The following is a 17423-nucleotide window of genomic DNA, read 5'->3' as shown; positions in this document are numbered from 1 at the left end:
ACGCACACACACACCTGTTCATCACACAAATGCACACCACACACATCACACTACTCATACACCACACACATACCTATACATCACACACATACTCCTGTACACACATGCTGCTATATACCACATCATACACTCATATACACCACACACACACCACATGTACCTGTACACAAGCACGCATACATATACACCATACTGCACACACACTATACTACATACAACTATATACCACACATACAGACACCACACCACACACACCTATACATCACACCGCACACACATACCACCCTGCACACACACATCTTAACACCACACACACCACATCATACACACTTATACACTCTACCACACCACACATACACACACTCATACACAGCTTTTTATAAAATGTGTTTTTAAAATGGTGTTAATTACTTTTTGAATGAATGAGGTCAGGTTTTCATTTGACCTATGCTTTAGAAATGCATTTCCACTTTGATACCTGTGTTCATTTGCCTAATGTGTCAAGGTTGCAATGACTGTACTCTCAAGGGCATATTAATATTTTAGGAAGGGTCAAAATGAATTTTCCTACCAAGTGAAGTGTGGTTTTGTATCTGGAGGGGAAAGAAGCCTTGCTAAAAATGATAAACAAATTAGAAAAGCAAGAAAATCGCCTCAAGGGAATAGATACTATGCTTTATTATTAACAGAAGGAATATGTTTTATTGATACATTGTTGACTGTTCCAGGGAGAGCATGTTTAATAATTGGTGAATGATTAAGAGGAATAAATCCTTTCTCAGGCACTGAGACATTTTTATCTCTAGTATCTCTAAGTAAAAGATGGTTTTTTCCCTGGTATAAAACTGTAAGACCAAGTCAAGTGATTGAAGTAGCCATGGCTTCCATTTCTAGACCTTTGTTTTATTCACAGCATGAGGAGACTTCCAAATACTCTAAAATGGTTGTCACTAGAGTAGAATTTCATTACCATTTCTTTCTATATAATTTTTCTATTATCGTAATAAATGCTATGCACCAATATGTTGCTACCATTAAAAAGAACTGCTGGATTGTGTCTCCTGTGGTCCCATGTTATAGTCAATATGTGTTTCATAATTAGAAAGCCCATTAAAAGAAAATAAGGAAATAAAAGATAAAATTAGGAAATAAAAGATAATCCTAATTTATTTTTCATGACCTGCGTCATATTCTATGCAATTATGTTTTTATTATGTACAGTTCCCTTTTTGGATTATAAGTAGGTTTAAATCATAGACTAATGGTTAAACAGAAAGTACTAGGCCTTCTGATATAGGACCACTCAAGCTTTGCATTTGCAAGGAGACTCTACCAACTAGCTGACATTTAATCATTCACGGTAATGTGGCCTTTTGAGAAAACCATAGGAATTTGAAACATCCATCATTATAGTTTCCTTTTCCTCTCCTAGACTAATATTTTAGCAGTTTCTGTATAATACTTGCAGGAATCAGAAAATGGGAAGCAATTAATTTGGATAATTACCAGACCTGTGTAATTCTCTAGCTCTGCATTTGTATGAAAACAGATTTGAAAACGTATCCATAGTAATGTCTATACACATCTGAAATGTAATGATGAGTGGCTATGGAAGAGAAGGTTTTTGTGTGTGTGTGTGTGTGTGTGTGTGTGTGTGTGAAAATAATGGCTAAATACATCCCACTTAATAGCAGATAGTAGCTCAACTTTTTGACTTCCAGTGTGGTCTCATAGATCCACATGTGAGAAAGTGTCCATGGATTGGAGAGTGTCATAACTTAAACTTGTTTAGTTGCAGTGAAAACCTCAAGCATGAGTTTTGGTAAAAAATACTTAGGAAAATGAAACGGGTAATAACAAGAAAAAATGAAGAACATTTTTCTATTAATTTTATTTGTTTTAAGGCTCAAGGCTGAGATAGTAGCAGGTAATTTCTCTAAGAGATATTTCCCCCAAAGTTTTCTTCATTCACCTTGTCATCCCTCCAAAGATCATTTTTGCCTTTTATTGATCTAGACATTAAGGCATAAATATTTGGTTTTATTAAGAGGAGTTCACGTGCTGATATTACCCAGGACCCTTAAATAAGGATGGTGTGACCACGCAAGCAAGAAACTTACTCAAGTTTTATTCTGTATCTGTTTTCCAGTTACTCAGTTTATTCAGATTTGCTTATGTAGAATGGAATAAAACAAACTTTCATTATCATGGAGAATACTCTTAAATTTTTTTTCTTATTCAGACCAAGTTAACCAATTCTGCATTATTGTAATCCTTTTTTTAAATAAAGATTTTATTTATTTATTCATGAGAGACAAAGAGAGAGAGAGGCAGAGAAAGAAGCAGAGGGAGAAGAAGGCTCACTGGGGGGAGCCCGATTTGGCACTTGATCCCAGGACCCTGGCATCACACCCTGGGCCGAAGGCAGATGCTCAACTGCTGAGCCACCAGGCGTCTCCATTATTGTAATTGTAAGAAGCTATGTTGTGGAATAGGTTCAGATTTGGCTAATATTTAAGCACCATCCAAGTGTCAGACATTTTACTAAAGGATTTTAATACACTATATTCCAATATATTAATTGTAATATAGATGTATGTAATCATCACATAAACCTTGTAAGGCAGCAAACCCTTTTTACCCCCAGGGGTGAATTTTTGCTTTCTCCAGGTCATAAAGCTAGTAGTAACCTTAGCTATCATCTATTTCAGTTTTACCTGCTACTGGATACTGTGCTAACAGCTTTGCCTACGTTGTCTTATTTGATCTGCATAGTAACCTTATGAGGTAGATTGTTTCAAATCCAACTTCACAAATGAAGGACCTGTGGTCAAGAGCAGTGAGGTGACTTCCTCAAGATTATGTGGTGAGGTAGTCTGGGGACATTATGCTCCAGAAGGTGGTCAAGCCAGAGGTATAGCTCAGCTTTCTTAGCGCTCCTGTCTCTAACTTGTGATGTGGTGGTATGTTGAAGCAGACAGATTTCTGTCTTGATGGCCATTTGTTGCTCATAGTTGACCATGTAGCTTTCCTGCAAATTCCTAATGTTACAGTTCCTGCTGTGTAAAGCAGAGGAATCATAGGGGTAGTTCCAGGTGCCAGGTACTAGTGAATAAGGAAGGACAACCTTAAAATTGAAATTGATATTTCTTATGCAGGAGGTATACTAACATTGACACATGGATGTCACCATTTTTTTCCTGCTCATGGCTCCTGTACTCTGTTCTTTCTGTAGATCTCTCATTAAACATGGAGGGGGAAGAAAGTGAGCTTAAGATAGGAGTACTCACAGGCACATTTAAAAATGTCTGTTTACTGACAATGTTCATTCCCCTGTTCCAGAGGATCAGCTAGAATTTGATACATGGGAAGGAAGATCAAGGGGTGAAAATCCAAGGACCATAAAATGAACAACCTGTGAAAACTACCTGAAACCAAGTATGGGACACAGACTGTCCCAGTGACAAGAAGCTAATTCTACATTAGCCAGATTCCTAGGGCAAAGACTTTCTTTGTTTCCTAAGCCATGGTACTAAGCAAATAGTGAAGACCGACAGAGTGCAGTGTGTTTATGCTTTTCTATTTGACTTTTTCAGAATCCTAATTAAGGATATTGCAAATTCCATATACATAGATCATTCTACACTTGGTTGCCAGAATACTTGCATTGTATGTATCTGGATCCAAAGGGTGACTAGTGGATCTCGTAGACCAAACTCCCAACTGGAATTGATCATTTTCTCATCTGTGAGCTTAAAGAAATTTACTTTTAATATTACTTATGGACCCTACCATATTCTGCCAATATATATTTATGGAAGTGCTTGTTTATATATTTATTTTGAAATTCTCTTGAAGCAGCTACATACTAAAATAAGGCAGGAAAAGTTTACTGTCCTTTTGAGTCTAGTCTTTTGAGATTTTGAGAGCCAGTATGCCTTAATAGCTTGTCTGAAAGGAAAATTGAAAAAATAAAGGAATTTAGATGAGCAGAATTGATGTGTATCTAGAACTTGAAAGTAGTTACTGAAAGTTCAGATTGGCTCCACTTGTGGTCTTTATTATCTGTCATTCATTTCACATACACACAAAAAAGGAGGCTTGGATATCTTTTTCCCTTACTACTGATCCTTGTTTTTATACAGAAAATTATGTTGCAAAAAGACCTTCACTCTTATGACAGGAAGCTCATAAAATTGCATTAAAGAATCTTGCTTGGGAGGAAGAGCAGTTTTCCAGACACCATCTAAATAGAGCCTATGATTTCATATATGCCCTTTTCTTTCAAATACTCAGACCAGTCAGACAAATCAGTGCACAGTGGAGATTCACATATTCACATCATCTGACATTGGAGAGTGTTATCCCACCTTGAATTCTGTGGTTACAAAAATAAAATACTGGGTAGGAAAAGAAAGAATGCTGAACAAGATTTTAGTACCAATTCTACTTTTGGTTGATTCCACAATCCTGTGCAAGAAACTTGGCATATCTTGCTTCAGGGTCCCATTTAACATAAAATGGGTATGAAAATATATCTGTTACATGCTCTCAGGAGTTTTTAAATGAGCAAATGGAATAATGTAAGAAAATATACTTTAGGCTTTAAAAAAACAAAATAGTAATGAAAATTTACGTTTTGTTAATAAAAAGTTACTAACATCTTCTTCCTTTTGGGAATGGATTCATGTTTGGCTTTTTTTTTTGTTTGGGCCAAGCATCCTTTTAGACTGTTTTGATTTTTTTCCATGGCCTGCACTGAAACAGAAAAAGAAAATAATTTGCACATGTGCTTGTTTTACTGTGGAAATAGGGATGCCCTAGCAGCAGCTAGCTTTAGATTAAAAGTTTAACGATTCCAGAACTTTCAAAGATCAGAATGGATTCTAAAATTGAGAAAAACCAGGGCTCAGGCTAAACATTTTCTCCCCTTTGTTTTCCTTATTTTATTTCTTTTGCCTTTATCTGCTCTCATTCATTTGTAGTCATTAAATGGTCCCTATTTTAGCCTCATTTATTGATAGTAAAAAAGTATTTTTTCAGCTCTATTCAAGTATAGTTGACAAAAGTGTGATATATTTAAAGTGTACAGAATGATAATTTCATATATGCATACAGTATGAAAGGATTCCCACCAAGTTAATACATCTATCACCTCACTTATTTATTCTATTTTATATTATTTTATTTTATGAACACCTAAGGCCTACTCTCAGAAAATTTCGATTACGCAACACAGTATTATCATTTATAGTTACCATGCTATACATTAGATCCTCAGACCTTATTCCTCTTATAATTTAAAGTTTGTATCTTTTTATTAACCTCTTCCTATTTCTCCCAACCCCTGGCAACCACCATTCTACTATTTATTTCTATGAGTTGTACTTAATTTTTCTGTGAAATTTTTTAAGATTCTAGCTATAAGTATTTGTCTTCGTCTGACTTATTTCACTTAGCATAGTGCCTTCCAAGTTCATCCATATTTTTGCAGATGGCCGAATTTCCGTTTTCTTAAGTTGAATAATAAATATTTTTGAGTTCCTATTAGTTAAGTGCCAGACTGAGCAGATTCTGGGGAAAAGCAGTGAACAAGACATGTTCTTTCTTCATGAATCTTATATTCTCAATTTCAGCAATCAAATAAATCCGTTTGTTTCTCCTTAAGAGCTTATGCAGGTAAGACCTAAAATATGATGAGGTAAAAAGATAGTATAAGGGCTTGGGGGCAGGAGGGCACAGGCAGGAGGGGAACAATTAATAATTAGCAATTTGGATGTTAAATGTGACACTCAAAGATGAAAACGTGTCATTTTACCGTATTTCCATAAATCAGGGATATTCTCTTAGTAACAATTTATTTTATGACACATAAAGCTTCATGTAATAGGAAAAAGGTTTACCTGATTAAAAAAAGGTTAATTATAGGGTACTTTTAAAATAGTTTTAATTTTAGGCACACAAATTTTTTAAAAATGAAATATCTCCAAGAGGAGGGTTGGTTTAATAAGTAAATTAGGTTTCTTTGAAAGTAGCCTCTTAATAAACCTATAACTCATGCCAAATTATATGAAAATAATTTTTAAAATTAGAAAAATGTTTATTCCCATATTTATATAATTTATTATGTATTTGAAAGATTTTTTGTTTTGTTTTCTCACATTTTGCAAAGATATACTTTCTCACATGCAGTCCAAATTACCAAGAATCCCAAAGTGGTTAATTAGTGAAATTCCATTTTGTAAGATTTGATTATACATGAAGCCCATGATCAACTTACTCTCTTACTAACATCCATTTCTTCCACTAAGCAAAATATATTGAGTATCTGTTAGTAATGGTGAAGTTTTTTTCTTTTTTTGTCTTTTTTGAACCCTGAAACAAATTGTAATACCATTTTCTTAAATGTTTGCCATTGTTTCTTATCAGATTAGAGTACAACAGATATGTCTGAATCTTTGGTAATTCTTATCTAAGTGAAAGGTGAATATAATTATAATAAAGAAAAATTCATTATGTTTTATGTTATTGTTGACATTTTTAATACTTAGCTTTTTCAGATTTTGAGTTATGCAGTTAGGTCATTTTTATTTTATTTTTATGGTAAAAGATTGTCTTTTTCTTACAGTTAATATCTCAATATCTAATGATACTACATTGGCTCCAGAGGATTTGCCAACTATTTCTTCTGCTGACATGGTGAGTTAATATTTCAAACCGCTTGTATATGGTATACTCTAATTATAATATTCATAACATGATGTTTCCTACCCATCAGCAATCTGAGTGTGAATACAACTTTAATAATCAGTGATAATGGAAGGATGGAAAAAAACACTTTCCTTGCGCTAGCCAGTTTTTTTTTCTTTTTAAAAAAAACTCAAGTGAATTTTTATCCCTATAACATGCTTTTTAAATCTGCTTAGGAATTTAACTACTATATCCATTCGTTGTCACCTTGAAATATTTTCACAAGTGAAGAAAGTCGAAAAATGAGAGCATGGTATCGTCTCTCTGTTTTTAGAATGATTAAGAATTCTTCTGACTACCAAAGAGTGTTGTGTTCTCCTCAGTAAGGGTGATTACAGCAGGACATTTCCCCTGTCACTTAGAAAGCACTGTGCCTCTGTCACATGATATCCTTTCCCATGGCTTGTAACCAAGGATCTTTAAGAGACTGGAACTAAGCTTTAAAAATGAACTGTTTTGCATGGAAGGTCACACACTGGAAGGAGACTTTTGTGTTGGAGAAAAAGGGGAAAGTGCTATTTCAGGCTTCTAATTGTGTTCCTTCTACACTGGATATGGAATCTTACCAAAGAATATCAATCTCTCAGTTATAAAGACAGAAACCATAATACCTTGTATTGATAGAGTGCCCATCTCTCAGGAGCCCAGAACACTTCTGCAGATATTATGCAGCGAGTGCCCACAACTCCCTTTCAAAGATGATGCTTTTTATCTTCCCTGGACAACTCTCACTTGACCCTAATTCTCTCTTGCTTTCATATTCTGTTGCTCCCTTGACTTCTTTCCTTACTGGTAAAGTCCTCTCTGATTTTCTCCAAACTTTGCCTGATTATTTATGTTTGATTGTGTATGTGTGTGTGAGTGTGTGAGTGTGTTTGTGAGGAGAGAGTATATATGTTTTAAAAGCCACATACAGAAAAGAGATCAATTTTCAGTCTTTGAGTCAGCCAGTCTATTGCCTAAAAGAACTTGATTAAAATACAGAGAAAAACAGTTCCTTCTAGACTTGAAATAATTTTAATTAAAGTCTAATTAAAAATTTAAAATACTATATAATTAATTAAAATTTAAGTTAATTTGCAATTAAAAATTAATAAAAACGTCCATTGACTTAAAAAGAGATTATTTCTGACTTAATTCCTTTTGTAACTAATCAAGGAAAGCTTTAAATATTAATGAATTTTTAAGCCCTGTCTTTGGGCAAATTCTAGAGCGATTCTAGAAGTTGACATGTAATTATAAGATGTCACTATAAGATTTACGGAAAACAAATGGAAATTGTGATTGACTGCTAGTATGACTATGATAAAAGACATAAAGGCACAATAATGATTACAATTTAGCTATCATTTATAGGGTATCTACTAGAGACTAGGTGTTTTACCCATGTTATTATCATTAACACAAACTACCATTCTGTTCATTTTATAGATGAAAGAAAATGAAGCTTTAGAAGGTAAATAACCTTTCTTGCTCTAGGTCATGTAGCCATAAATTATTAAATTATAGATTTGAAATGAAATCTGAGTGGTTCTACGACCATTTCTAGCACACCATGATGCATGTTTGCAGATAGAAAGGTTTACACTTTCAGTTCTTATGCATGCCTATACTCCAGAAGTCCCCTCATGTGTCTATCAGTTATATACCTTACTTAAAATGTTAAGTTGCTATGTTCAGCACCTCTAGAGAAGAAATTAGGAAAAAATGTGTGTATGTAATTATGAAGGACTTTTTCTACTATGAATTAGAACTCTTATTCTATCCTTCATTTCTTCTTTTCTATCCATTTCAGTGCCTTCAGGTATACTTTGCTGATACACACACACACACACACACACACACATATAATTTGTATATATACAAGATCCAGAAATGAGTATTAAAGAGGTAATATGATTTATTTTTACCAGTAATAATTACCATTTTTTGAGCACCTACCAAGGAAGGGCCAGGTTCTTCACATTGTCTATTTATTATGTCTGAGTTATTATGTTACCTATATTTAAAAAATTTAATTTAAATTCAATTTAGTTAACATATAGTGATTATTAATTTCAAGGGTAGGATTTAGTGACTCATCAATTTCATGTAACACCCAGTGCTCATTGCATCTCATGTCCTCCTTAGTGCCCATCACCCAGTTACCCCATCCTTTCACTCAACTCCCCTCCAGCAACCCTCAGTTTGTTTCCTAGAGTTAAGAGGCTTTTATGGTTTGCCTCTTCTCTGTTTTTATCTTATTTTTTTTCCTTCTCTTCCCCTATGTTCATCTATTTTATAACGTTACCTGTAATATACAAATGAAACAGAAGCTTAGAGAGGTTAACTGTTCTCTCAAAGGCCATGTTGTCAGTATCTGTAAAATCAGGAGTTGAACTCCAGGCTTTCTAACTCCAAAACCTGCCTATTTTCATTATTTGGGGGAAGCAGAATAGTGTTTCCTGTAGAAGGACTTAAAAAGTACTGAGTTCTTATGTCATACTGTCCAGAGTCAACTTCAGGGATCCACTACTTCTCAGTTTCCCATTTGTAAAATGGTGATGATAATAGTACTTTATCTCACTGATGCTATAAAAGTCAAATGAGTAAGCAGGTGGGATGTAGCACAGTGGCTGGCACATACTTATTTCTCAGTTGGGTTAGCTAATGTTAATATTCTCTTTAGGTATTATCATTCCACTAAGTCCATGTTGCCACCATAACTTAGGTTGGTAGAGAAAATAAACTGGATGCCAAACTGGTCTGACAGTCAACTGGGCCCTCTCTCTGTTCAGCCATGCTAGCTCTGCTACCCTCAGTCTTTCCTGGGACATACAGTCATCAAGGATTTAATTTCCATCTTTTATTCAACCATAATTAGATTATGAGAGAAAGCACCGCAAAAGTGACATGTAACCCTGGGGCACCAGCAAGACTCCCTCTCACAAGGCTCTGGGAACACTGTCAGAGGAGGGAAAGCTTTTTCTCTTCAGCTTCACTAGCATGAAGACAACTTTTCTACTTCACAGGAATATGGGTGTGTTTTCAGGAAGAATGTACATTAGAGCATTTAGACTGACTGTAACTCTAGAATAACCATCCCTCAAGATAAAAAGGCAGGTTTTCCATTATTTACATTCATTGTTGGACTCACTGCGTTTTTAATGCTTCTGAGCTTCAACAGTTTTCCTGTAGACTTATTGGTAGGCATATCCCTTCAACCTGCAAAAAAATTTTTTTGAAAGTTCCCTCTAAAACGTTGAGACCAGCCACGACTTATCCGAACTGTATCAACACACTGAGTCTTAGGGTCTGCTGGCTTCCACTTACAAGCTCTCAGAGGAGAGAGAGAGAGAGAGAGACCAGATTTCACAATCTGACATTGAGGCTTCTCCAAGGAGGTGATTGAATGGATTAGTTACTTTTTGTTTTTCACGTTAGATTCTTTTTTTTTAATGTTATTAAATTTGAGGTGCACTTTAAAACCTACAGTTCTTACATGTCCATTGCAGTGAGTTTTGACATTTTATAGACTCATGTAATCATTACCCAAAGCAAGATACATATAGAACATCGCCATTATCCCAGAAAGTCCCATGGGGAATGCTCTTTGTTTTGTTTTATGCCTCAGCTTTGGAGCCATGGGAGATCTTTCTTTGCTCAACTGCTCTGCCCTAGCCTTCAAAGGGAAGATGCCTTCAACTCTTCAGAGAGTGCTAGAATTCCACAAAGGGGTGTTCCTCCACTCTCTTGCCCTGCTTCCCATCTTAGGAAGATGACTTGTGTTTGGTAGAGACTCTGTGTCTAAGGGGGGATTTCTCTCAGCTCTCTTACCAAACCTCCTGCCTTTTGTGTACAGCCTGTGTACTTGGCAAAGCCCATGAGAAAGTTTGGTGGATGGATAAAGGCTCAGCCTAACGCCTAGGGCTCCTTGGAATTCTGATCTGTCACCCCAGTCTGCATGCAGCCATTAAACACTCATTGAATATTTGGCTTATTTTGCCCCACCTCCATCTGCAATGGGTTTATCTTCCATGTGCCACTCTGGCATGCATGAGGTAGCCATGGATTTCTTCTCTTTCATGAAGGTCTTGTAATTTTTAGAATTTATTTAAGTTTCTTTATATCTTCATCTCTCTGGTGGTTTTTTGAAAACTATGATTTTATGCCTTATTCAGCTTTTTAGAAATGACTCCTTTCTTTCTCTTTTTTCTTTTCTCTTCTCTTTCTTTTCTTTCTTTCTTTCTTTCTTTCTTTCTTTCTTTCTTTCTTTCTTTCTTTCTTTCTTTCTTTCTTTCTTTCTTTCTTTCTTTGTTTTTATTTAAATTCCAGTTAGTCAACATACAATATAATATTGGTTTCAGATATATAATATAGTGATCCACCACTTCCGCACAACACCCAGTGCTTATCACAAGTGCACTCCTTAATCCCAATCACCTGTTATTTAACCTATCCTCCCCCTCCACTTCCTCTCTGGTGACCATCATTTTGTTCTCTATAGTTAAGAGTCTGTTTCCTGCTTTCTCTCTGTCTCTTTCTCACCCCTGTTGCTTACTTGTTTTGTTTCTTAAATTCCACATACAAGTGAAATAATATGGTATTTGTTTTTCTATAACTGACTTATTTGGCTTAGCATAATACACTGTAGTTCCATCAATGTTGTCATAAATGACAAGATTTCATCCTTTTTGATGGACAAGTAATACTCCATTATATATATATATATATACATATATATATATATGGCTCATCTTTATCCATTTGTCAGTCGATGGATACTTGGACTGTTTCCATAACTTGCCTATTATAGATAATGCTGTAATAAACATTGGGGTGCATGCGTCCCTTTGAATTAGTATTTTTGTATTCTTTGGATAAATACCTGGTAAGATAATTGCTGAATTGTAGCATAGTTCTATTTTTAACTTTGTGAGAAACCTCCATAGTGTTTTCCAGAGTCACTGCGCCAGTTCACAGGCCCACCAGTAGTGCAAGAGATTTGCCTTTCTCTACATCCTCACCAACATTTGTTGTTTCTGGAGTTGTTAATTTTGGCCATTCTGACGGGTGTGAGTGATACTTAATTGTGGTTTTGATTTATATTTCCCTGATGCTGAGCGATATTGAGCATCTTTTCACATGTCTGTTGGCCATCTGTATGTCTTCTTTGGAAAAATGTCTATTCATGTCTTTTGCCCATTTTTAAATTGAATTATTTGTTTTTGAGGTGTGAATTTGATAAGTTCTTTATAGATTTTGGATACTAACCCTTTATCAGGTTTATCATTTGCAAATATCTTCTCCCATTTTGTCAGTTGCCTTTTAGTTTTGTTGATGTTTCCTTCACTGTGCAGCAATTTTTTATCTTGATGGGGTCCCAAAAGTTTACTTTTGCTTTTGTTTCCCTTGTCTCAGGAGACATACATATCTAGATAGAAGTTGCTATGGCCGGGATCCCTGGGTGGCGCAGCGGTTTGGCGCCTGCCTTTGGCCCAGGGCGCGATCCTGGAGACCCGGGATCGAATCCCACGTCGGGCTCCCGGTGCATGGAGCCTGCTTCTCCCTCTGCCTGTGTCTCTGCCTCTCTCTCTCTCTCTCTGTGCGACTATCATAAATAAATAAAAATTTAAAAAAAAGTTAAAAAAAAAAGAAGTTGCTATGGCCAATGTCAAAGAGTTGCTATGGCCTGTGTTCTCTGATTTTGGTGGTTTCCTGTCTTACATTTGGGTCTTTAATCCATTTTGAATTTATTTTTGTGTATGGTCTGAGAAAGTGGTCCAGTTTCATTCTACTTTCTATGTCTTAATCACACGTAGAACAACCAATTAGTTTTGATATTTCACAATAACACATACAATTATAGACAACTGCAGCTCAGATGTGTTTTTTAGATCATAAAGTAAGATTGTGGATTACTGCAAATCTGGCCTACTTACTGCAGGGAAAGAAAAACCTGAATGAGTACATTAACCACTTAACCTTGAGACTTTTATTTATAGCATTACCTTCATTTGTATATATTTTAAAAGGCATATATTTTACTAGTTGATACCTAAGGAGAGCAATATAGAATCTTTCATTTTTATTTATTTTATATTTTTGCTTATTATGTTACGCATTGAAGCATATCATGTCTACATGGAGATGCTGTTAATCATGGAACGAAGAACTATTATATAGTCTCATAAATTCTGCTTGGCAGTCAGACATGGAAGCAAAAGTGCTTTGATTTGATGTACCTTCAGGGTGATTTTAGGAGTAAGCATTCATTTTCATGGGAAATAGAATGTCATATTAATCTTCTTGTGCATAACATCTTTGTGATTTTCTCTCACCGAGAAAGTCAAGTGTCATTCTGTCCTTAAATCCCCTTGAATATAACATGTTCCTACTTTTAAAAATATTATAGAAAATTTAAAACATGCAGTAAAATATGGAGAATAGTACAGTGAAACCCCATATACACATCACCTAGTTTCAAGGACTATCAACAGTCTGTTCATCCTCTCTCACATACATATCCCCCACTTTTGTCTTTGGGGAGGATGCTGTAGAATTTTAAATTTTAAAATTCATTTGTTAGTATACCTTATACTTTTAAGATTTACAAACAACTCCATTCAAAGTAAACAAAATAATTCTCTAGAAAATGAGATCCAGCAATATAGATTGACATCTCTTTTTCTTGAGATTGACCACAGTTAAGATCCTTCACATCTTGGTCCCATTTCTCTTACACCTTTTTTTTTTTTTTGTTTACTGCTCATTTGTACAATCGATCTGTTTTGGCTCACCTCGTCCACTCACTGCTAGTTTCTCCACATGGTGAACATCCAATAAATTTTGAAAGGACTTAGCAGATAAGTGAAGGAAGCATTGTATATACCTGAATCAGCATCTTTGCTCATCTTCCTGTGTAATGCTTTATCTCTTTGTTTGTGCCAGTGCAGAAAAAATATATATCCAAAGCTTTCACTTTTATTTTTTAAGATTTTATTTATTTATTTATTTATGAGAGAGAGAGAGAGAGAGAGAGAGAGAGAGAGAGAGAGAGAGGCAGAGGGAGAAGCAGGCTCCATGCAGGGAGGCCGATGTGGGATTCCATCCCGGGACTGTCCTTAAATCCCCTTGAATATAACATGTTCCTACTTTTAAAAATATTATAGAAAATTTAAAACATGCAGTAAAATATGGAGAATAGTACAGTGAAACCCCATATACACATCACCTAGTTTCAAGGACTATCAACAGTCTGTTCATCCTCTCTCACATACATATCCCCCACTTTTGTCTTTGGGGAGGATGCTGTAGAATTTTAAATTTTAAAATTCATTTGTTAGTATACCTTATACTTTTAAGATTTACAAACAACTCCATTCAAAGTAAACAAAATAATTCTCTAGAAAATGAGATCCAGCAATATAGATTGACATCTCTTTTTCTTGAGATTGACCACAGTTAAGATCCTTCACATCTTGGTCCCATTTCTCTTACACCTTTTTTTTTTTTTTTTGTTTACTGCTCATTTGTACAATCGATCTGTTTTGGCTCACCTCGTCCACTCACTGCTAGTTTCTCCACATGGTGAACATCCAATAAATTTTGAAAGGACTTAGCAGATAAGTGAAGGAAGCATTGTATATACCTGAATCAGCATCTTTGCTCATCTTCCTGTGTAATGCTTTATCTCTTTGTTTGTGCCAGTGCAGAAAAAAATATATATCCAAAGCTTTCACTTTTATTTTTTAAGATTTTATTTATTTATTTATGAGAGAGAGAGAGAGAGAGAGAGAGAGAGAGAGAGAGAGAGAGAGAGAGGCAGAGGGAGAAGCAGGCTCCATGCAGGGAGGCCGATGTGGGACTCCATCCCGGGACTGTCACGTCCTGGGTTGAAGGCAGGTGCTAAATTGCTGAGCCACCCAGGGATCCTCAGCTTCTCACTTTTATTTCCTTTTCTACTCACTTTTGTTATCCTCTCTGTCATTCTTTTTTAGTTTTGTTCTCCTGCCACTCTTCTTTCTACACTTTGGAATATGAGTGTTCTACAAGGACCTTGTTCTACAAGCCTCTTTCAAGGCTTAGCTTAAATTTTGTTTTCTCTATGCTAAATGAAACCGATCAGTCCTTTTTCTAATCTACTGATCTCTGTACCATTCATTTAGACAGTTCTTTTACTGCCTTGCATTATTAATTACTATTTAAGTGGACATATTTTATTTCTCCAAGGAAACTTTTAAAAATTGTTTTATTCTTCTTTATTGCTCCCTTAACACTATCTCAGTTCCTTTATTTAATCAGGACCTAGTGTATTTTCTGTTTTCTTTTGGCCACATTTTCTATTTTCCACATGCTGCTGTTACTCAGAGTGGCCTATATCTAATTGAAATAGCAACTGCAGAGTTAGCAAACAAAACAAAACAAAACCAAGGGTCCCAGTTACATTTGAATTTCTGGTAAATATTGAACAATTATTTTTAGTATAAATATATCCTATATATTGCATAGCTCATGCTTATACTAAAAATAGTATTCACTGTTTATCTGAAATTCAGATATAACTAGGCATCCTATATTTTTATTGGCAACTTCATTTTATTTATTTTTTTAAATTTAAATTCAAGTTAGTTAGCATATAGTGTAGTATTGGTTTCAGGAGTAGAATTTAGTGATTCACCATTTACATATAACCTCCAGTGCTCATCCCAAGTATCCTCTTCAATGCCCATTGCCCTTTTAGCCCATACCCTCACCCACTTCCCCTCCAGCAACTCCCAGTTTGTTTTAAGAGTCTCTTAAGGTCTGTCTCCCTCTATTTTTATCTTATTTTTCCTTCCCTTTCCCTATTCATCTATTTGTTTTCTTAAATTCTGCATATGAATGAAATATTTGCTTTTCTCTGACAGACTTATTTCACTTAGCATAATACACTCTATTTCCATCACAGCTCATTGTGATTTTGATCTGTATTTCCCTGATGCTGAGTGATGTTGAACATCTTTTCATGTGTCTGTTAGCCATCTGGATGTCTTTGGAGAAATATCTGTTTCTCTTCTGCCCATTAAAAAAAATATTTTATTTATCTATTCCCGAGAGACACAGAGAGGCAGAGACACAGGCAGAAGGATCATACCCTGAGCTGAAGGCAGATGCTTAAGCACTGAGCCACCCATGTGTCCCATCTTCTGCCCATATTTTAATTGGGTTGGCTTGTCTTGTTTTTTGGTATTGAGTTGTGTAAGTTCTTTATATATTTTAGATACTAATCCTTTATCAGATATATCATTTGCAAATATCTTTTCTCATCCCATCCATCCTTTTAGTTTCCTTAATTGATTCCTTCACTATACAGAAGCTTTTTATCTTGATGAGGTCCCAGTAGTTCATTTTTACTTTTGTTTCCCTTTCCTCTGGAAACATGTCTAGCAAGAAATTGCTGTGGCCGAGGTCAAAGAGGTTGCTGCCTGTTTTCTCCCGTAGGTTTTTGATGCTTTCCTGTCTTACATTTAGGTCTTTTGAATTTATTTTTGTGTATGGTGTAATAAAGAGGTCCAGTTTCATTCTTCTGCATGTTACTCTCTAGTTTTCTAAGCACTGTTTGTTGAAGAGACTTTTTTCCATTGGATATTCTTTACTGCTTTGTTGAAGATTAGTTGACCATATGGTTGAGGGTCCATTTCGGGCTTCTCTACTCCATTCCAGTGATCTATGTGTCTGCTTTTGTGCCAGTACCACACTGTCTTGATGATTTCAGCTTTGTAATACAGCTTGAAGTCTAGGATTATGATGCCACTGTTTTGCTTTTTGTTTTAAGTATTACTGTGGCTATTAAATTATTTGTTCTACCTCTGTGAAAAATGCTGGTGTTATTTTTATAGGGATCGCATTGAATCTGTAGCTTGTTCGGGGTAATATGGACATTTTAACAATATTTGTTCTTTCAAACTATGAGCATGGAATGCTTTTTCCATTTCTTTGTGTCCTTTTCAATTTCTTTCATAAGAGTTCTATAGTTTTTAGTGTACAGATCTTTTACCTCTTTGGTTAGGTTTTTTCTTAGGTATCTTATGGTTTTTGGCGCAATTATAAATGGGATTGATTCCTTGAATTCTCTTTCTACTGCTTCCTTACTGTTGTATAAAAATGCAACAGATATCTGTATGTTGATTTTATATCCTATGACTTTGCTGAATTCATGTATTATTTTCTAGCTATTTTTTGGTGAACTCTTTTGGGATTTAAATGTAAGGTATCAGGTTGTCTCCAAAGAGTGAAAGTTGGCTTCTTTGCCAGTTGGGATGCCTTGTATTTCTTTTTGTTGTCTGATTGCTGAGACTGGCACTTCTAGTACTATGTTGAACAACAGTGGTGAGAGTGGACATCCTTGTCATGTTCCTGACAGGGTAAAGCTCTCAGTTTTCCCCATTGAGGATGATATTAGCTATGGGTCTTTTGTATATGGCCTTCATGATGTTGAGGTATGGTCCTTCTAGCCCTACTTTTGTGGGTATTTTTATCAAGAATGGGTGCTGTATTTTGTCAAATGCTTTTTCTGCATCTTTTGAGAAGATCATATGGTTCTTTTTTTTTTAATGTGGTGTATCATGTTGATTGATGGATATTGGACCACCCCTGCAGCCCAGGAATAGATCCCACTTGATCATGGTGGAAAAATCCTTTTAATTCTTTTA

General features: G+C 35.4%; 1 protein-coding gene across 6 annotated transcripts in view; it reads left to right on the top strand.

Annotated features, from left to right (window-relative positions):
- The window catches only part of SLC4A4 (solute carrier family 4 member 4), a 345822-nt gene that overhangs the window by 264912 nt on the left and 63487 nt on the right, over window positions 1–17423 (top strand). For all 6 annotated transcript variants that reach the window (XM_055315262.1, XM_055315259.1, XM_055315265.1 and 3 more), the window contains one exon: window positions 6629–6699. In XM_055315262.1, coding sequence (XP_055171237.1) covers window positions 6629–6699 — 71 coding nt within the window. The remainder of the gene's footprint in view (window positions 1–6628; window positions 6700–17423) is intronic.

The sequence above is a fragment of the Nyctereutes procyonoides genome, unplaced genomic scaffold (assembly GCF_905146905.1).
Source record: "Nyctereutes procyonoides isolate TBG_1078 unplaced genomic scaffold, NYPRO_anot_genome, whole genome shotgun sequence".
Classification (NCBI taxonomy): domain Eukaryota; kingdom Metazoa; phylum Chordata; class Mammalia; order Carnivora; family Canidae; genus Nyctereutes; species Nyctereutes procyonoides.
The sequence above is the reverse complement of the archived record's forward strand: the minus strand, read 5'-3'. Positions and strand labels throughout refer to the sequence as shown.